Raw genomic sequence first — 22,940 nt, 5'->3', positions numbered from 1 at the left:
TTTTGTTGTATAGGTCAATTTCATCATAATTAATTTAATATAACATGATAATAAACTACCACAGTTTATATAGAACAAACCATGTTTCGGATTAGATTTGTTTTTTTATTTACATCTAATTAAATTAATATTAGTTTATCGTTATTAATTTATAACAGGTATAATTTAAGTTTAATTATTATTTTATTAATTGTGTATCATAACGATGATATTATAAAGTTAGGTTTGCAGTTTTTTACTAAAAGGAAGTACACACAGGAGACATTCTCTCCATTCATCAAATACAAAACAGTATAATTATATGGAAAAACAACTATATAAAAATAAGCTTTAATCGTAAATTATTGCCGAATGGTAAACCAAAAAACCATTCAAAAAAGCATGCAGTGCTCCAACTTTGAACTCCAAGTCGATCAAAAGCGGATCAACAACCTCGTATGAAATTTGCAACATAGCCCACGTGATTAATAATCCATTGGATATAAAAAAATGATAAACTATAATTTTTATATGACATACCAGCATATTACATTCTTCAAATTTTAAGCCTGGTGTGAGTAAAAATCGTATAATTACATAAGGGATTTCCTTGTGCCAATTGAATCAAAATACTGTACTCGATTGTGTAGACAATTTCAAACAGCGCAATGTATTTTCAGTATTTGAAGAAAACAAAGTTATAAATCTGTTATGCATACATTTATTTAAAAAATGCAAGTAAAAATTTATAATAACATGTATCTGTATTATTTTCCTAATGTTAAACTGATTTTCGTTATAGTAAATGATTTGCAAATTTGTAGAATTTCTTTTACATATAACGGCGTTATGTTTGCACATTAGTGGATTAGGCTATGAATTTGCACATGTTTTTTTGTTTTTGTTTTTGCACAAATGTGGTTGTTTGCATAATAGGTATCTTCTTAAACAAATTTGCATTACATTTTATGTAACTTTCAATTGCACGTGTTTCATTATTAAAATGTAAGAAATGATCAGTGTCCAACTTACGTAATGTAGAAAATTATATAAAAGTTTGATGGCCCTCATTCGTTTTTGTTATATAAATGTTATTAGTTTTTAATACCAGCACTATTCTTCTATTTTTATCGTTAGTTATGAATCCATTTTTTTAAACCTGATTATGAATATTTTTCAAAAAATGTAGTACGGTTTTATTAATTGACTCACTGATATTATAAATCGATCATTACAAGTTTTTTATATTTTTTTGTGAAAATGGATTCATTATGATTATGAATTTTGTGACCGATTTACTAAAACTATTATTGGATTATTCGAGGTCATCTCCTGTGTAAAAGGGAAATACATCCCTCTTTTATACAACACAACTAAATGGAAAAAAGATTGACTGGAATTTATCAATCGTTTTACTCAAGTATTAATCATTCTTATTATGTAAATACATACTCATTGTTATTGTTTGTTTTTAGTCGCGTGGACGCGACTCTATAGTTCACTATGTCGGTCGGTCGGTCGGTCTGTCGGTCTGTCTGTCGGTCCGGTATCACTATGCGTTTTAGCACGCGACTTATGGCTGTTGGCCTTGTTTTAAAAATATAATTATATATTCTGAGACTGTGAAGTATATATATATATATATTATATTATAGTACGTTGTATTTTCGTTCATTTATTTACTACATGAAAACATTTTTGTAATATATTTGTAAATTTATATTTTAAGTTAGGGTGCCACAGATTAAAAGCTTTGCTTGCTTGTGGTTACCCTTTTTTTCACACTTTATTGTACTTAATTTTTTATTTATATTTTTATGAATGTTGTGTGAAAAATAAAAAATCAATCAATCAATCAACAATCTCGGAGAATATCAAAATGTTATATAAGAAATATATAAAATTAGGTAATGATACGTTTTGCATTGATTGTGAAAAGTCTACATACAATAATAATCAAAACAACAAGAATGCTAATGTTATAAAAATAATATATTTATTTGCAGCTTAGACTTTTCCTGATAATGATACATTTTTTATGATTAATTTGTAGAAAACTAAAGTATTACATATACATTGTGATATTGCATAAACATTATCATTAAATTATAAAATATGTTATTAAAATAATATTGTAAATTTCTGAAAGAAAGGGAATTATAAAATATTGATCTTGTTTGCCAACATGTTGACGATATCATTAATAACAGGTCGCCGGTCTGGATCAACGTGAGTGCACTTCTTGCCGATTTCATATAGAGGTCTCATTCGCAGACGACAACCCATGTCCAGCAACATTACACCAACGCTGTGAATATCCGATTTAAATGTCGGTAGTGAGTTTGGAAAAGCTGAAAGAAGTCGAATGGGGCTTTAACGTGACATACCGAACCAAAGTCAGTGATTTTGGCTGACCACCTCTTACTATTATGATAGAGAAGAATGTTCCTTGTCGCGATATCGTTATGAATTAGTCCATGTTCCTGCATTATCTGAACTCCCTCTACAATGTCCAGTGCTATATATAGACCTTCTGAGAGAGTAAGTGGTGGATCTTTGAAGGTGATGGCTTTAAATAGAGTCACAGATTTGAAACGGTCAGGGTGACCAACGTATTCGATGACGATTCTCTTTATAGGTTCGAATGAAGCTTTCTCGCAAATCCCATAGACAAATGGAAATAATTTGCTTTCTCTTGATAACAACATTAGTACACGGGCTTCGAGTGTAACTGACAACTCATCCAGGAATTGCTTCGATTTGTCACTTGAAATGATGCAGGATTTGACAGCAATAAGAGGGCCATCTGAACGACCCAGTCGATTTAGCATTACTTCACCGTAGGAACCTTTCCCAAGTGTCACCTGAGAAGTAAATGTAAAGAGATCCCTGTGTTTAAAATTAAATTGATTACAAGTATAAAATTGATAAGCAAATTTAAGAAACTTACCTGTTTATTTAAAAGAAACATCGGGTACAAATCTGCCATTGATATCATTTGAGAATTCGTTGGTAAAATTGCGTTCAACATTATAAGATGATGAGGTTGGTTAAAATCGCCTAATGGTCCGATAGGAGTTAATACTCCACTGTGCTGGCCAAGTTCGTGGTACGAGGTAGAAAGGCACAAGATATTCTGCCATTTACCGCTCATTGGAGCTCCTACAGAATTCATGTCGTCATCAAAATCATCCGTGTCAATAAAGACCAATTCTGCTGGTTTGTTTTCTTGTAGGATGATGGTTTCATCAGCTTGACATGCAATCGGTATAGATACGTCATTCTGAAGACTGGTGATGTTATTCTTGACAGAACTTGCATATGATTCGCTTAAAGCTAATGTGGTTTCGCGCTCTTCACATGAGAGTAGATGCATTGTTGGGGATTGGTGATCCATGTTGAAAATGACAAAATACATCAAGCCACAAATTGCTTTGTAAAGATGGTATAATAGGGGGCACGTGTCATGTGTCACCTTTCTCGTTTCTTTCACAATTCTGTTTTCAGCATCATAGCTACCGGCAAGTAGTATCCATGTTCTTGCGATCATCACAAAGATCAACCTAGCTTGGTCATTTTCAACGATGATATCCACTGAAAACCGCCGCGTGTAATTATACGAGAAGGTTACAAAGAGCTTTTTATCGTAGCAGATTTCCAATCTGTATGGTAAACGAACGATGTCGGGTTTGGATGGCAGCACTAGTCGATGACATACTTCATGGCATGTGTCCAGTGAAGGATGACGTAGTAAATAAAGGGTCTGTGGATAAGAAATTAAAATATTAGGAATGATTATACTATAGACAGAATAAATTGGATTTTACATAAGATAATAAATAGTAAACATGGTCATGTTGAAAATTACCCTTACATGTTTGTAATTTGTACTTAGTATCGATGATGATAATCTGGCGTTTACTGAATTGTGCACATTCCTCAATGGCGTCTGGTTTACATGTAAATGCTGTAATAAATAAATCAAAATACTGTTAATAATTCAAGTCTGCACTGTATTAAAAAATACATTCTATAATGTGATCAATTGTACAATGTCAAATACGCACCTTGCATGACGTGGTCTCCAAACTAAAGCAACCGTTCCATAAGTGAAACGACTCGGTAGTTAATAAAGGTTCAGGATTTACACGATACCATTCTGCGATGCTGATGTGAGACAGGCTGAACATCTGGTTTATGTTAACAACATGACTTGATCGGGTTTTTAAGGCAGCTCTTGCGTGGAATGAACTATTAACGTACTTCTGCACATAATCGGCAAACTGTCCCTCAACCACAATGGGTTGCATCAGTGCTGGAACAAAGTTGATTTTGTCCAGCGAGAAACCCTTCCGAATGATGTTTGGTGCAAGAATATGATCTGGCTCTGAAATGGTGATGTTGATACCAGTTCGTTGAAAGACGTTGTCTTCAATACAGCTGTTGTCCAAGATGACCAAGGCTCTTGCGTATTGTCTGATTGCGATGTCAAGCGTTGTGTCTGGACAGTAACCAACTAAGTCGTGTTGAAGTAAATTTACATCAATGCCGTATATTATCTTTAGCAATATAACACGAATGTGTGATGGTATCTTGACCCACATGTGGTAGCCTGTAGCAGCCACATCTTCATAATCAGTATCAGGTTTTTGGAAACAAAAACAGCATCGGAAATACTTGTTGAAAAAAGTAGAAAAACGAGAACCTCTGTGGAAAAAATATGTTTCAAAATTAGTTAAATTGTGTATAATCACTTAATAACTGGTTTCACTATTATCGTTCTTTGCAATCTGTGCAATAATAATAATTTGTATTTCGATATATTTACCGTTTTTTACCACTCCTTTTGAATATACTTTTAATTCGTCCTGGCATAATCTAAAATAAAAATGTATATGTTATTGAGATGTGCCTACATGCCCAACATTGCCGTAATAATTGATTATTTGAAAGTTACAAATTACCAAATATTTTGTAATAATAGGTATAAAGATATAATTAATTTCTCACCAAAAATTACATGTGAACTTGAATTGAATACATTTCTGTAAGAAATTCAAGATATGAATTCAAAACAATACACAATTAACAATACTGTACATGCAGATTTATAATAATTCGTATCCGGGCGAGCCTTAAGCTCTGTCTACACTATCAAAGTTTATGTGACAAAAAAGATGTATTTGATGATGTCATATCACTATCTGATGTTGGCATATCACTACCATATTTGGGCACATCGCACCTTTTTTGTCAAACTTGTTTGACAGTGTAGACAGAGCTTTAGGATTGAGAGGCTAAACTGAAGGTAGTACAGGTTGTCCTGGAGGAGTTGTCGTGAAATTGGGTATGGTATTTTTTTTATAAGCATATTGTGCTAAAGGATGGCGAACTACTCCTGTTAGCTCCCCAGTCCCACAGAGGGGCACAGTGATGGAAGTATTGTTAACTATCTAGGTCTAGGCCTACAAACAAGGCTAATTTTGCATTTCATATAAACTATTAATTTCTTTAAATTTGTGTAAAATATTTGCTTAATACTGTACTTTTAATCGTTCTGTTAATCACACATATTTTACAAGATTATTGCCAAAAAAGGCGATAAAAAGGCGTAATATTATGGAGGATTTTGTTAGCGATGCTTACCTTTCTAAGTTCGTGTAGTGAATGAGTTCATCTCCATTGCCGTCGCTACAACAGACGTGTTGCCAAGCGCAGCGTAGCGATGGAATACGCACTCAGTACGCGCGCATTTGTACCTAATCTCTCCTCCCCCCCCCCCCCACCTCCGCGTTTGAATCAACCCCGTAAGAGAATTTTGTTTTAAATTCATATGAGAAAAGCCTACTCTCGTGTTCATCGTATACCAACCGCTGCAAAGTTCCTGTAGTTGTATTGCGCGAATCTTACTAAAAATGTACAAGTTTAAACATACTGTAGTCCATAAAATGATTTATATTTATTCAAAAGAAAAGGTGTTCTCACATGTCTTCATTGTGTGAACACGAGCGTTTCAGACTTTAAAATATTTGAAATGGAACCGCCGCACGCGTATATCCCATAATGCAAAATAAACACCTGCGTATTGTTGCTATCGTATTTTCTATGTAACTATACTATACAGTCGGCTGTACTATGGTTCTAAGCTAAAGCGATAATATATTATTCTTTGGCTAAAGTGGTCAACTATAGCTACATTGATTAGCTTCATTTGTATGTGGTCAGATGTTTGCCTTACTCTGACGTAATTTGCACTTTATACAAAGTACATTGAGAATGGCACATAACATTATTATATCACATACAGTATGTAGAGCTTTAGTCTATGATCTAAGAATCCTAGTCGTTGGGCATTGATCCCTAATAATATTTTACTATTTAATATGTTTAGTATTACAAAGATGGAACACTTTTTTTCAGAAAATAAAAAAACCCGCATTTTATTTTTCATAGAAATACCAGGTAATTAAACAACTATATTTGATTTATTACTACCGCTATTAGTATATAGAACATGTTACATTAAAATGTAACATGTTCTATTTAATAACAATTGCTTGTCAATCAATTTTTTTTTTTAATAGTTATGTGTAAGATTTGGAGATACATGTTAAACACATGTGATGTTGTATTACCAAATATCCCTGGTACTTGAGAAATCTAAATGCCGTAAATTCAAGTATAAAAACTCAATATCAACTAAAGGCTGAACGCTCAATTGACTTTGGACTGTCAAGCTATTAGTCGTAAATTGGTTCCAGAATAATCGCTATCCAACGTACTTCTTTCTATTAGTATAATTATCTTATCTAGGTTATAGATCGATTAAATGTACTTTGGAACTTCTGAGTTAGTTTCGTTCATTCATCAGCGGTAAATTATTTCCATTTTAGTTTCGAGCTAGTTGGTCACGTGAAATATTGCAGGCTAGGAAGATTTTTGTTATTCTACATCAGTAGAATAGCATTATACATCCATCATGAGTGACAGCATTGACAAGAAAACAAGTCAAGCAATGGAAAGACTTGCTGGCAGCACGATTGAATTTATGGCACTTGGTAGATCACTTAGGATCATCGAAGCCAATGTTGGACAGCAAAATTTCAACTTTCTATCAAAGCTATGCTTGCCATACCATAATATTATGTCTGGGAGTATGTTCGAAGGAATGCCTGACATTGTATGCGGTGACATCGACCACATGATGAATGTGCCAATCTTTCCAGTTGTTCGGTGGCCCTCTCAAGCCGTAGTCACCCATCATGAATGTGGGTATGTAATGGCTGAGCATAATCCAAGTCATCCAGCCTACCTGAAACTTAAGGTGGTTGACCAAGACATTCTGCATGAAGATGTTAGAATTACTGTTGATAACGGGTATATGAAGTCAACCGACTTCTTAGGCGCGTTACACCATGATTTAAAGAAAGATGGGCTTCGTATAGATAAGACTCAAGGTCCGTCGACTGTTTCTGCATCGCCAATAGACGATTTACACGGAAACACGAGGGACGTAGTTTTATGCTGCAAATGCCAATCATGGCCGCCTATCACTGATGATTTCTTTACTAGAGAGAGGCTAAACAAGTGGCCGTCACAAGAGCTTTTGAACAAGGTCTCTGATTTAGATTGTTTTGTAGTGCCAACTGGTCACCCTGGTACCGATTCAAAAGACACTGAATGGAGATTGTCTTTTTCCGTAGCGGAAAAGAAACTTATTAATGAAATGTGTGACCCATACTTCAACTGCATGATAGCACTCAAGGCGCTTAAAAACAAGCATTTTGTACCAAGTGATCCTGACAAACCAACGTCATTCTGTTCCTATTTCATAAAAACAGCCTGCTTGTGGATGTGCGAAACATTCCCAAATAAAGATTACAGTCTCATGGATTTAATCAGAAAAATCCTGGACTGGCTCATTGATTGCTATAAACAAGGGAATCTGCCTCTTTACTTTATACCCAGACAGAATTTAATCGGACATCTTTCAAGCGAACTTTGTGAGGAAACGACGATAAAACTGACAGTATTTAAAAGATATCTGTGGAAGATGGTAATGTCAAGTCACGTCAGGGGTCATCCAGTCTTACTTAGGGTTCTAAACGATATGTGCAACGCCCTAGAAATCAGTGGAGTAACTGCATCTGATGACTACTCAACTCTTGAAAACATGCTACTCAGCCACCCAAGGACCACAATTGAACTTGAAAAGGCGAATTCTCAGATATGCACAGGAAGTTTCTTTTACAACAATTCAGAGGATGTAAGAACATCGATGATGGCAGGATTTAAACTATTAGAGGGAACTGCTTCAATGCTTGAACATTTTATAGGAGAAGGCCGTCATTCTTCTGACATTTTTAGGCTAGCAGAGGAAATCGTCATACCAATTATTAAAAGTATTGAAGGAATAGTGCCAGAAGGCTACGGCGCAATGGTGAAACAGCTTTTATATAGAGCTTTGGGAGATCTCTATACTTATTTTTTGATTTATTTTTGGAGCAAAAGTTCTCAAAATGATGTGGCTCTGTACGAAAATAAACCTCTCCATTACTACAAATTAGGAGCTGAAATGATCTTTCCTGATAAATCGTCTGACCAAGGTGCAGGTGGGAAAGCTCATATAATAATACACCATTACTTAATGGACAATTCGGAAGCATTGCAAAAGGAACTTATGGATTTTGAACCAATACTCGTTGAAAATAAAAACAATCACTATTTGATGAATAGAATGATTAGTATTGGCTTTTTTTCAAGATCATTTCTTATGTTAAATGCCTGGGCCGTGGATGGACAGTTCAAAACATTTGCTAAATCTCAACAGTGGTTTTTTCTCGTGAACCCTATCATACTTGTGCTTTATATAAAGGCTAAGGTATCACTCAAAAATGGGAACCTAGAAAATGCATCCGCGACTGTGAAGAAAATGAATGCGCGTTTGGATATAATGGGGAGTGTTCCGTTGCGTAATGTCACAAAGACATTGGTCGAAATTATAGAAGTTGAAGTACTAGAGGTAACAAGAATGCTATACTCTCCTAACAAGAAAGTTAGTGTGGCGTCAATGTAATGAATTAGAGTTAAAATACTGATAAAGAAGCTTGACGTCACAGATGCTGTTATTTCAAAGAGCAGTTCTCTGTTGTTACGAATACAGGAACTTCTTAAAACTAAATGAGACTTAGTTTGTACAACAATATTTCTCAAACTTGTTGAACTGGCTCTTATAAAATGTTCAGATGTAACTGCTTCCCACTACTGACTGCGGATCAGTCGGGTAGATATCCCACACTATTTTTAAAGACTAAATCGAGAAGCGAGTAGATGAATTGTGGCATTTACGGCCATATCATTTTTCATTCAGAGTAATTTTGTAGCTCTACATATTTTTATTCTTTTCTGAGTGTTACTTAACCTTCATATTCAATTTTGATCAAACTGTATGCCAATATAATTCACGGCATTGTAAACAAATAAAATACCCGTGATTACATTTGCGCATTTATGTAACCACTATGTCCATTAAAAGTTATCACCCCGAATAGTCCTCCTAAGGGTATTGGAGAGGTTAAACAAGTTCAATATTTGAACCATTATGTTGGTTATCATTGGTTATTTCGTTTAGGAACAATGATGAGAATTGAGAATGTTATGAAAGATAATAATTAATAATTAACAATGTATAAATATCATATTCAGTATAAATAAATATTTTGAAATGCTGCTTCACGGATCTTTTTACAATGTAAACACATATAAATGTATCTAAACTTTAACCCGCTTGTACATGACCTTGCAAATAAAACTAATCAATGACTCAAATTCTTCAAAATGCTGCTTCTGGATGAATATGTATTACTGTATAAGTACTAAAATGTATTGCTGGTCTATTGTAGCTGGATGAATCGGATGGCTCTGACTACGGTGTTATGCATTAGTTATTATGGTCGCTATTACGCTCTGCAACTCGATGACGAGAGCATTTGCTACTGCTACGCTTTTCGTCATTGATGATGATACACTACCTCTCTCAGTCAGACACTGCAAACTTTAATTGTTAAGAAACTATTAAAATCACATACATTCAGAAAGCCATTTTTTTACTCATTTTAAATTCGCATTTATTTTACTTTGAATCTAACGCTTATTTAACGTTCAGACACTAGAAGTAATGGTAGAATAAGCCTGTATATCAAACAGAAGATTATGGGTTCCAAATTTGGATGACATCATTTGTCTACAGGACTATTACAAGTAACGAATGACCATTGTTTTATAAAAGGAAAAGTTATTCCAACCGAGACTCGAATTTCACATTTTTACACTGGTTAAACACTTAATTGACGTACTATATAATATATTAGGACACAATACATAACGTTATTTGTATTAATATAATTTATCTGATCAAGAGTAGATTTTAATAAAATGGACTTTGGAACTTCTGAGTTACTTTCAGCTATTTTAGCCTCGACATTGTGAAATCACCAATCTTCTATGATATTAACAAACATATTGTAGGCTAGAAAGTTTTGTTAATGTCCTGAGTAGAAATAATCAGAAAGTCATCATGAGTGATAGCATTGACAGGAAAACAAATCAAGCAATGGAAAGACTTGCCGGCAGCATCATTGAATTTATAGCAGTTGGTAGATCACTGAGAATCATCGAAGCTAATGTTGGACAGCAAACTTTTAACTGTCTATCAAAGGTATGCTTGCCAAACGAAAATATTATGTCTGGGAGTATGTTCGAAGGAATGCCTGACAATTTATGCGGTGACGTCGACCAAATGATGACTAAGCCAATCTTTCCAGTTGTTCGGTGGCCATCTCAAGCCGTAGTCAACATCCATGAATGTGGTTATGTAATGGCTGAGCCTAATCCAAGTAATCCAGCGTACCTGAAACTTAAGGTGGTTGACAAAGACATTCTGCATGAAGATGTTAGAATTACTGTTGATAACGGGTATATGAAGTCAACCGACTTCATAGACGCGTTACACCATGATTTGAAGAAAGGTGGGATTCGTGTATATAAAACAGAAGGTCCATCGAATGTTTCTGCAGCGCCAATAGACAGTATACTCAAAACAACGAGGGACGTAGTTGTATGCTTAAAATGCCAATCATGGCCGCCTATCACTGATGATTTCTTTACTAGAGAGAGGCTAAACAAGTGGCCATCACAAGACCTCTTGAATACGATCTCTGATTTAGATTGTTTTGTAGTGCCAATTGGACACCCTGGTACCGATTCAAAAGACAATGAATGGAGATTGTCTTTTTCTGTAGCAGAAAAGAAGCTTATTCATGAAATGTGTGAACCATACTTCAACTGCATGATAGCACTCAAGGCGCTTAAAAACAAGCATTTTGTACCAAGTGATCCTGACAAACCAACGTCATTCTGTTCCTATTTCATAAAGACAGCCTGCTTGTGGATGTGCGAAACATTCCCAAATAATGATTACAGTCTCATGGATTTAATCAGAAAAATTCTTGACTGGCTTATTGATTGCTATCAACAAAAGAAGCTGCCTCATTACTTTATTCCCAGACAGAATTTAATTGGACATCATTCAAGAGAACTTTGTGAGGAAACGGGGATAAAACTGGGATAAAACTGGCAGTATTTAAAAGAGATATGTGGAAGATGGTAATGTCAAGTCACGCCAGGCGTCATCCAATCTTACCTAGGGTTGTAAACGATATGTGCAACGCCCTAGAAATCAGTGGAGTAACTGAATCTGATGATTATGCAACACTTGAAAACATGCTACTCAACCACCCAAAGGCCACAGTTGAACTTGAAAAAACGAATTCTCGGTTATGTGCAGGAAGTTTCTTGTACAGAAGATTAGCTGATGTAAAAACATCGTTGATGGCCGGTATTAAACTATTAGAGGGAACTGCTTCAATGCTTGAACGATTTATAAGAGATGGCCGTCGTTCTTCTGAGGTTTTTAGGCTAGCAGAGGAAATCGTCATACCAATAATTGAAGGTATTGAAGGAATAGTGCCAGAGGGCTACGGCGCAATGGTGAAGCCGCTTTTATATAGGTCTTTAGGAGAACTGTATACTTATTTGTTGATTTATTTTCAAAACAAATGTTCTCAAACTGATGTGGTTCTGTACGAAAATAAACCTCTCCATTACTACAAATTAGGAGCTGAAATGATCTTTCCTGATAAATGGTCTGACCAAGGTGTAGGTGGGAAAGCTCATGTAATAATACACCATTACTTAATGGGCAATTATGAAGAAGTAAAAAAGGAACTTATGGAGTTAGAACCAATACTCGTGGAAAATAAAGACAATCACTATTTAATGAATAGACTGACTAGTATAGGCTTTTTTTCAAGATCATTTCTAATGCTGAATACCTGGGCCATAGATGAAAAATTCAAGAAATCTGCCAAATCTCGGCTGTGGTTTCTCGTGAACCCAATTATACTCGTGTTTTATATAAAGGCCAAAGTATCACTTAAGGACGGAGACTCGGAAAATGTATCCGCGATTGTAAAAAAAATGAATTCGCGTTTGGAGATAATGTGGAGTATTCCGTTACGTAATGTCACAAAGACATTAATTGAAATTATAACATAACTGTAGTGAACCCGAAAGGGTTGAATGACCATAACAGAATGCTCATTGCCACAGTCGATCGTGTGGAGTCAATGTAAAACTACCAATGAGTCTTAGTTTATATAGAGCAACATTTCGCCAACTTTATAATAATTTTAGCAACTATTGTATGACAAATGAATTTCATGGCCTGTGGACAAAGACAATTCACTATAAAATATATATCAAATACTGTACCTAGACATTTTCATATTATTCCACTTTATACCATTATCTTTGATTACATTTGCACAATTTATGTAACCCAAGTCTATCATCGAAAAGTCCTAAGGTATCGGAGAGGTTAAAAGAAGTATATAATCTAAACGATTATATTGTACAGAAGCCCGTTCGGGCCACAAGTTACCTATATTTTAAAAGCTGTTATCTGGCGGCCGCCACTCAATTATCTGGCGGCCGCCACTTAATTATCAGGCAATCATGCCTTTTATTGCATGCAACATCGCCTCTGATCCAATGCACGTACATGTCACGTGACGGGATATGTACCAATTATTAAGTGGCGGCCGCCAGATAATTAAGTGGCGGCCGCCAGATAATTAAGTGGCGGCCGCCAGATAATTAAGTGGCGGCCGCCAGATAACAGCTTATAAAATATAGTTAACTTGTGGCCCGAATGGGCTTCCGTATATTTTTAAAGAAATAATACATACAACGCTAAATATAAAATATATTAAACGATTGACAACCACAATAAAAAAGACATGGTAGAAATATATGTCAAATTATTTAACTTTGTAAAATGTTACAGATTGTTAAAATACATTGTATCATTAACGAAGCTCCTTAGAATGTCAGGAGGGGAATATTGACGGTTTTAAAAGATTTTTGGTAAAGAGTTGTCCGAACAGGTATTATTTAGAGTATAACAGGGTACAGAGAATCCTTCCATAAGAAATCGTAAAGTGTAGCAGAGGATTATAGAAATATGAGGCTAGTTTAATATAATATGACTTTATTTAACGGGAGAGACACTAACAATCAAGCAGCTGTTCTACAATACTATTGTGGGCCTGAGGTGGATATGAATGTTAACCAGTAGTGGTAATAAGAGTTATCTGTAATCCATGTAACCCACTTACAGTCCTGTTGGGCACATCAAACCATTATGCTAGAAATTGATAGTCTGCAGAACTCTGTTTCGTGACAGGAGTTGAAAAGGAAGCATCTGGACCTTTAGCCTACCAATAATCCTTTGCATTGGCGTACGATCTATCAGCTTTATCTCTTGTAATCATCCACCCCTATCAGGTCCACTACAATTTTCTTGTGAGGAGAGTATAGCATTCTCGTTACCTCTAGTGCTTCAACTTCTATAATTTCAATCAAGGACTTTGTGACATCACATTTCTTCGAACGGGACTTTATTTCCTTCACAATTGCCGACGCATTTTCTAGGTCGCCATCCTTAAGTGATACTCTGGCCTTAATATACAAAACAAGAGTTATAGGATTGACGCGAAACATCAATCTAGATTTGAAAAATTGCTGGAATTTCTCATCAATGGCCCAGGCATTTACCATTAGATATGACCTTGACGAAAAGCCTATACTAGGCAGTCTGTTCATCAAAAAGTCTTTATTTTCAACGAGTACTGGTTCAAACTCTATCAGTTCTCTTTTCAATTGTACATAATTCCCCATTAAGTAATGGTATATTATTACGTGAGCTTTTCCACCCACACCTTGGTCGGACCATTTATCAGGAAAGATCATTTCAGCTCCTAATTTGTAGTAATGGAGCGGTTTATTCTCGTACAGAACCACATCTTTTTTAGAAAACTTGCTCAGATAATAAATCAACAAATAAGTGTACAAATCTCCCAAAGATCTATACAAAAGCTGCTTCACCATTTCGCCGTAGCCTTCTGGAACTATCCCGCCAACTTTCCCAATAAGTGGCATGATGATTTCTTCTGGAAGTCTATGAAGTTCAGAGGGATGATGACCTTGTGTAAACAAACGTTCAAGTCTTATAAACTTGCCCTCTATTAAATCCATTCCTGTCATCTTCGAAGTTTCTAAATTGTCTAACTTTATGTAGAGCTGATTTCCACTGGATAGCAGATAATTCACCATAACACGAGTTGACTTTGCCATTGGGTGGTTCAGTAAAATATTCTCAAGTGCTGTATAGTCATCAGATACTGTTACTCCAGTGATACGTAGTGCATTACACACACTGTCTATAACATTAAGCACTGAATGGTCAATAAAAACATGACTAGACATTACCATCTTCCACAGATCTCTTTTTAATTTTGTCAGTTTTGTCATCGTTTCCTCACAGAGTTCGCTTGAAAGATGTCCGATTAAATTCTGTCTGGGAATAAAGTAATGAGGCAGATTCCCTTGTTTATAGCAATCAATAAGCCAGTCCAACGTTTTTCTAATCAAGTCCATGTTACTGCCATCTTTATGTGGGAACATTTCACACATCCACAAGCAGGCGGTCTTTATGAAATAGGAGCAGAACGGCGTTGGTTTGTCAGGATCACTGGGTACAAAATGCTTGTTTTTAAGTGCCTTGAGTGCTATCATGCAGTTGAAGTATGGTCCACACATTTCGTGCATGAGTTTCTTTTCCGCTACAGAAAAAGACAATCGCCATTCAAATTCTTTTGAAAATGCACTAGAAGGGTGTCCAACTGCCACTACAAGACAATCTAAATCGGAAATACTGTTCAACAGCTCTTGTGATGGCCACTTGTTTAACCTCTCTCTAGTAAAGAAATCATCAGTGATAGGCGGCCATGATTGACATTTTAAACAGAAAACTATGTCTCTCGTTTTTCCGAATACTTGGTCCGCTTGTAATGCTGATACAGTTGCTGGACCTTGTGTCTTATATACACGAAGCCCATCTTCCTCTAAATCATAGTATTTACATACATTTAAGAAGCTGGTTGACATCATATACCCGTTTTCAACAGTAATTTGAATGTTCTCATGCAGGAACTGTTTGTCAACAACCTTAAGTCCCAGGTAGGCTGGATGACTTGGATTATGCTCAGCCATTACATACCCACATTCATGATTGGTGACTACGGCTTGAAATGGCCACCGAACAACTGGAAATATCATTTCAAAAATCAACATTTGGTCGATGTCACCGCAAATTTCGTCAGGCATTCCATCAAATACACTTCCAGACAAAATATTATCGGCACGTACTGGCAACTGTAAGCATACTTTTGACATACAATTTAAAAATTCCTGTCCAACAGTAGCTTCGATGATTCTTCGTGATCTACCAACTGATTTCAGCTCAATGATGCTGCTGGCAAATATTTCTAATTCTTGATTTGTTTTCTGTTGCATGTTCTCACTCATGATGTATTTCTGATTCTCTACTGATGTACAATAAACAAAACTTCCTAGGCTACACTATTATGAATAATATAACAGTACTGTATAGCTTTTGATTGTCATGGTCAACAGCTCTGTAACAATTGCGACTTGTGTAGTAAAATAGCTTGGAACAAACCCGGATGTTCCAAAGTACATTATTAAATTATACCCTAGAATCCAAATGTGAATGATAATACAAAGAACGTTATTTATTGTGGCCCAGCAGTATAATATGATTAGCATGTCAATTGAGTGTTTACCCAGTAAGATGACATCTACATTTAAGCAAATAAATGAGGTCATAACGTTCAGCAATGAAGTATTATGGTATAACAGTTATAATTACAAGTCAACATTTGTTTTATAAAATGTTACTATGATAGTGGCAAAAATGTAGTATGTTAAGGATTTGCTAAAATGACGAATGTAGTATTCTATTATATAAATAGTTCAATATAAATGTGTTGATTTCTTGATATATATCATAGTACAATAATTGTACGGTAGCTATTCCTAAAACATGGACAAAGCCTATGCAATCTATACTAACAGCTAATGATAATGTTAAAACAAAAAGTGGAAAAAACTAAAAATTTGTATATAACCATGGATTAATGACTATTCATTAATCCATCACAATTATTTGTTCTATTGCCGCATACAGATACAGATTTCTTGTTATCCAGTATAATGGAAATTAAAGTGCTCATATCTTGGCTTGCCTTAGGTAAATATAAAGGAAAAGTACTAGGCCTATCTTACAAATCTTTTTCAATCCCTCTCACTCTGTGTGCTTTTCTCTGTCTAGTATTCTGGCTTCATCGCAGTTGGGGATGTGAAAAAAATCATTTGACTTAAATTTTGAGTTCACATGAAATCAGAATGTCTTACATTTTTCATTAACTGCTAATTTAATATGAGAAGCATTATGGCTGAAATGATAATTATGACTTTAATGGTTTCTTAAGAAAGGTTTACACATTGTCGGACCGAGCATGGACCGAGAGAGACAATACGTCAGCAGTAACACATTCTCTCACCATCGTTCGATTCATACATTTACAAACTAAAATAGACAATTCTATTTGAACAGGATGTCAATTTTCAATAATAATAATATGATTATTTTTGTTTAAACTAGTAATATAATGTTGATAGTAAAGATCCGCGAAGCAGCTTTTCAAAAGAGTTCGGATTATTTATTTGTTTATTTGAAAGGACATGTAGGCCTACAAGCGGGTTGAAGTTCAGATATATTTATGCTAATTACAATATTACATTGTTAATTATTAACTATTATTTTTGATAACATTGTCAATTATCATCACAGCGTAGGTTATTGTTTAACCTTTCCAATATCTTTTGGACTCTTCGGGGTGGTAATGAACTTGTGTTACATATAATGCACACATATGTAATCACGACTAAAATTGTATAAATTAGAATAATAAAATACGCATATACGTATAGTATTTGCTACATTGTCCCATAGTTTATTTATTTGTCCACAAGGCAAGGCAAACACAATTGCTCAAGATATTATGAAGGTTAAGTAACAGAGAAAATGAAACTCTGCTCCTTGAATTAAAAGCGTTTGTGTCGTCGATACTGTGCTTATCAGTATTTAACTCTAATCCATTACGTCGATTGTGGCAATGAGTCTTATATATTGTTATCATTCAACCCTATCAGGTCTACTACAATTTGTGAGGAGAGTATAGCATTCTCGTTACCTCTAGTGCTTCAACTTCTATAATGTGTACGTATCAATGCTTTTGTGACATCACGTAAATGAACGCCCAGAATGTTCTTCAAACATGCCTTCATTTTCTTCTCAATCGCAGATACATTATCTAGGTCGCCATCCTTAAATGATACTTTGGCCTTTATATACAAAACAAGTATGACAGGATTTACACGAAACCACATTTTAGATTTGGCAAATGTATGAAACTTCTCATCCATGGCCCAGGCGTTCAGCATTAGATATGATCCTGGCCTAAAGCCAATACTACTCAGTCTATTCATCAAATAGTGATTGTCTTTATTTCAATGAGTATTGGTTCAAACTCCATAAGTTCCTTTTGCAATGCTTCCGAATTGCCCAATAAGTAATGGTGTATTATTACATGAGCTTTCCCACCTGCACCTTGGTCATACCATTTATCATGGAAGATCATTTCAGCTCCTAATGTGTAGTAATGGAGAGGTTTATTTTCGTACAGGGCTACATCATTCTGAGAACATTTGTTTCGAAAATAAATCAGTAAATAAGTATAGAGTTCTCCCAAAGCTCTATATAAAAGCTGCTTCACCATTGCGCCGTAGCCTTCTGGCACTATCCTGTCAACATTCTCTATGATTGGTATGACTAATTCTTCTGAAAATTTGAAAACTTCAGAGGGATGACGATTTTGGGAAACGTCATCATATTCGGGATTCACATACATATTTTGCTTGATATGCAGACATCGTATTAGAACTTCTCATCATTGTGTCTTTTTTTTACGCTTGCAATTTCAATAAGCATTATTACTGTACAGAGTAAATGTTAGTTTAAAATGAGAAGCATTATGGCTTTTATGTATACCCATGGATTAAGGAATAGAAGGATATGCATCGACGGTGACATCAAACGATTTTCCAACTCGCTTGCCTATACTGAAGCACTGCTGCCAATCAAACAAACACCATCATTGAATTCCGTGTCTCTAAGCGCGGCCCTCTATAGAACGCTGCGAATCAACTGTTACATTTTTTAGAACAAAACGTAGCCATGTTGAAACCGCCACTTAATTATCTGGCGGCCGCCAGATAATTAAGTGGCGGCCGCCAGATAACAGCTTTTAAAATATAGTTAACTTGTGGCCCGAATGGGCTTCCGTAAAAATATCATGGTTTATTGATATAAAAGTTTCTAATTATATAAAATGTTTTTACACCTGTAGGCAGGAAATATTATCTATAAATATAGAACATGTGTAGGCCTAATAAAGATCAAAGGTATGAGCGACGACGTATGAACATAATAATCCTCCTACTTACACTTCGTAACAGCTTTTTATCCAGCTGCCATTCGGACACTGAATAATCTTGTCATATACCGTCGTACAAGAGTGATCCGACACTTTTTAATTGTTTTTTACTTATCTGATTTTGTATATCTCAGAGCGAACATAATTTCTATGTATATTTTATATGTAATCCACTGATATAAATGAATGAATGAAAGTTATTAATTAAAAACTTGATCAGCCCTCGCCACTCCTTTAATGAAATATGTATACGTGACTAGACCGGGCGCCCGGAAGATTTATTCATGTGAAAAGATACAAAATGTTTGATGATGTAGTTAGGTGCGTATTAGGGCGAGATGCAATATTCGATATTGCTGCCGGGTCACAGCCTGTACATGGGGCCTGTGGGGATCATAACATAGGGGGGTAAAAATGCATTTATTCATGTGAAGCGATACAAGGATAAACTTTATTGGATATCATTCGCAGTGGGCTACTAATGATTACATCACCAATGACAGCAACTTTATCCTGTACGGGGCGCCAAACAGCAACATTTTAGGGCCACGCCCAAATGGGTTTATTCATGTGAAGCGATACAAGGTTGAATCTTTTTTTAATGGCAGCAGTACATATTGGGGATGACAAAAACACCAATGACAGCAACTTTATCCTGTACATAAGCTCAGACAGCAGTCCTAAAGGTCCGCAGATTCCCCCTATTCGGCTATATACTCGGCGCGTATGTCGTCTTATGGCGTTCAGCTGAGTTAGAAATACGTGATACGGACTCAGACTGACAATAAATACACAGCAGAATGATAAAACAATAAATAAAGAGAGCAGTTGTTTGCTGTACCAAATCATCAAACATCAAACTCTTAGAAACTCGCCCAAAATGGGTTTATCCATGAAGTATGAATCATTTTTTTCTCTCTTTCTCTCTTTTTTGCTCCATTCGTGATCAACAATGTCGATAATACAAACACATTTACGATAACGAGTGACTTTTATTTTATTTACTTTAAAAAAACACAAATAACCAACAGCAGATTTGTATTTTAGGGTAACATTTTGAACAATCAATATTATATCAAAATCATTATTTCGATCAAAATAATATACTTTAAGAATATTTTTCAGATAAACTAAATAATTACACTCATAATGATCGACACCGGTACCGATTATTGTGCATTATTATTATAACTCGATTTAAATATTGTTTTAATTACACACTAGACACTAGTGATAATATGTCTATGAAAAAAGGCAACGAAATCTAAATTTGCTACATTTTTTAACATAACATAACATAATAGTAAAGTAAATAATAGTTCGAATTCAACATAATCACTTAGGGAATTGGTAAGGTATAGATTAGACTATAATCGATTGCACACTATTACTAAAAAAAAGTAACCGTTTTTATGTGAATTAGACTGATAAAAGCCAACAAAAAACTTAATCTGACAACATTTTAAACGTCGTTACTTGTCCATAATGGATCGACTACTGTATCGATTACTGCACATTGTTTTACTTTAACTGAACCAAAGTTAAACTTTTAATTGTTACTGTACTAACATTAGACAGTGATATCTGATAAAAGGCAACATTAATTAATATTAATAATACTGAATCGAATTAAATATCGTTATTTATCCATAATGGATCGACTACTGTATTGATTACTGCACATTATTTTACTATAACTGCCCAAGTCAAATTTTAAATTGTTACTGTACTAACATTAGACAGTGGTATCTGCAACATACTCAGGACCAAATTAAATATCGTTACTTATCCATAATGGATCGACTACTGTATCGATTATTGCACATTATTTTACTGCCCAACTGCCCAAGTAAAATTTAAAATTGTTACATTAATAACAATTCAATTCAATTCAATTAAAACTTTATTATCCCCATGGGGAAACTCTGTTGGCCTTTTCAAAAGTACAGTACATACAAATATAAAATGGATACAGTACATAAAATATAAAATACGATAAAAAAAAAGCCATACAACACTGGACCAAATTAAATATCGTTATTTATCTCCAACTGAACCCAGGTCGAATATTTTGCATACCGACACACTGTAAAAGCACAATGAGCAAAGACATCGAGTTTACTGGCTGTATGCATTAAATAACTAAATATTGTACATTCCTCATATTCCATTGTTACTAGCTGAACAGAATACACGATATAATAAAACCAATTTGATTATAATCACACTGTAATGATACTGGATTTTACCGCAAAGGCAAGTCATTGCGATCGCTTTGTGGTGACAGGATGGACAAACCCGCAGTCACTGCCTATGTATGCAAGATATATGGGTTTAAAAGCATGAACAGTATTAATGAGGCCAGGTACCAATCGTTTCGCAAAATGAAAACTGGAAAGAAGAAAGTCAAGAAGATCAACTGTTCGTCATTGCCACCATGTGAAATCACAATCACCCAGCATCTGTTGAGGGCAAATTATGTATCTATTATGTGGAGACACGCTCATACTCCTCAGCCAACACAAAACCTACGCCCATTAAACTATGGATTGAAATCGATGATGACCAACCTTGGAGTGATGACAGTGAAAGTGATTGTGATGATGACGAATAGATAAACTAAAAAGATTATGCATTACGGCTGATTTAATAGTTTTTAATCGTTTACATAAAACATTTGACAGTTTTGAAGTAAATATTGTATAATATATCAAATGTAAATACTGAACTATTTGATCCATAGATAGTTGGCAAGCAGAATCCAGTATCATTACAGTGTGATATAATCCAATTTATAAATGACGCTGTCACAAATCATGTAAAAAGAAATCCAATAGCCCCTATTGGTTTTATTATATCGTGTATTCTTTTTAGCTAGTAACAATGGAATATGATGAATGTACAATATTCAGTTATTTAATGCATACAGCCAGTAACCTCGATGTCTTTGCTCAATTGTGCTTTTACAGTGTGTCGGTAGTTACACTGCATGTAAAATATTCGACCTGGGTTCAGTTAGAGAAAAATAATGTGCAATAATCAATACAGTAGTCGATCCACTGTGGATAAGGAATGATATTTAATTTTGTCCAGTATTATTAATGTTGCCTTTTATCAGATATCACTGTATAATGTTAGTACAGTAACAATTTTAAATTTGACTTCGGCAGTTATAGTAAAATAATGTGCAATAATCGATACAGTAGTCGATCCATTATGGATAAGTAACGATATTTAATTTGGTCCTGAGTATGTTGCATTTTATCAGATATCACTGTCTAATGTTAGTACATTGTCTTTGCTCAATTGTGCTTTTACAGTGTGTCGGTAGTTACACTGCATGTAAAATATTCGACCTGGGTTCAGTTAGAGAAAAATAATGTGCAATAATCAATACAGTAGTCGATCCACTGTGGATAAGTAATGATATTTAATTTTGTCCAGTATTATTAATGTTGCCTTTTATCAGATATCACTGTATAATGTTAGTACAGTAACAATTTTAAATTTGACTTCGGCAGTTATAGTAAAACAATGTGCAGTAATCGATACAGTAGTCAATCCATTATGGACAAGTAACGACGTTTAAAATGTTGGCAGATTAAGTTTTTTGTTGGTTTTTATCAGTCTAATTCACATAAAAACGGTTACTTTTTTTTAGTAATAGTGTGCAATCGATAGTCTAATCTATACCTTACCAATTCTCTAAGTGATTATGTTGAATTCGAACTATTATTTACTTTACTATTATGTTATGTTATGTAAAAAATGTTGCAAATTTAGATTTCGTTGCCTTTTTTCATATAGACATATCACTAGTGTCTAGCGTGTAATTAAAACAATATTTAAATCGAGTTATAATAATAATGCACAATAATCGGTACCGGTGTCGATCATTATGAGTGTAATTATTAATTAGTT

The 22,940-nt window shown here is 34.8% G+C and overlaps 1 protein-coding gene across 1 annotated transcript; it reads left to right on the top strand.

Moving 5' to 3' along the window:
• Positions 1 to 10,555: 10,555 nt before the first annotated feature.
• On the top strand, positions 10,556 to 11,608 carry LOC140061336 (cyclic GMP-AMP synthase-like receptor 2). Its single transcript, XM_072107844.1, has one exon. It carries the CDS (start codon positions 10,556 to 10,558, stop codon positions 11,606 to 11,608), a length of 1,053 nt encoding a protein of 350 aa, XP_071963945.1.
• The last annotated feature ends 11,332 nt before the right edge of the window (positions 11,609 to 22,940 follow it).

The sequence above is a fragment of the Antedon mediterranea genome, chromosome 10 (genome assembly GCF_964355755.1).
Source record: "Antedon mediterranea chromosome 10, ecAntMedi1.1, whole genome shotgun sequence".
NCBI classification, from domain to species: Eukaryota; Metazoa; Echinodermata; class Crinoidea; order Comatulida; family Antedonidae; genus Antedon; species Antedon mediterranea.
This window is presented reverse-complemented; position numbering and strand designations above follow the sequence as displayed.

What these genes read in the sequence shown, in the direction of transcription:
- LOC140061336 (XM_072107844.1), top strand. Translation starts at nt 10,556, where the DNA reads ATGAGTGATAGCATTGACAGGAAAACAAATCAAGCAATGGAAAGACTT.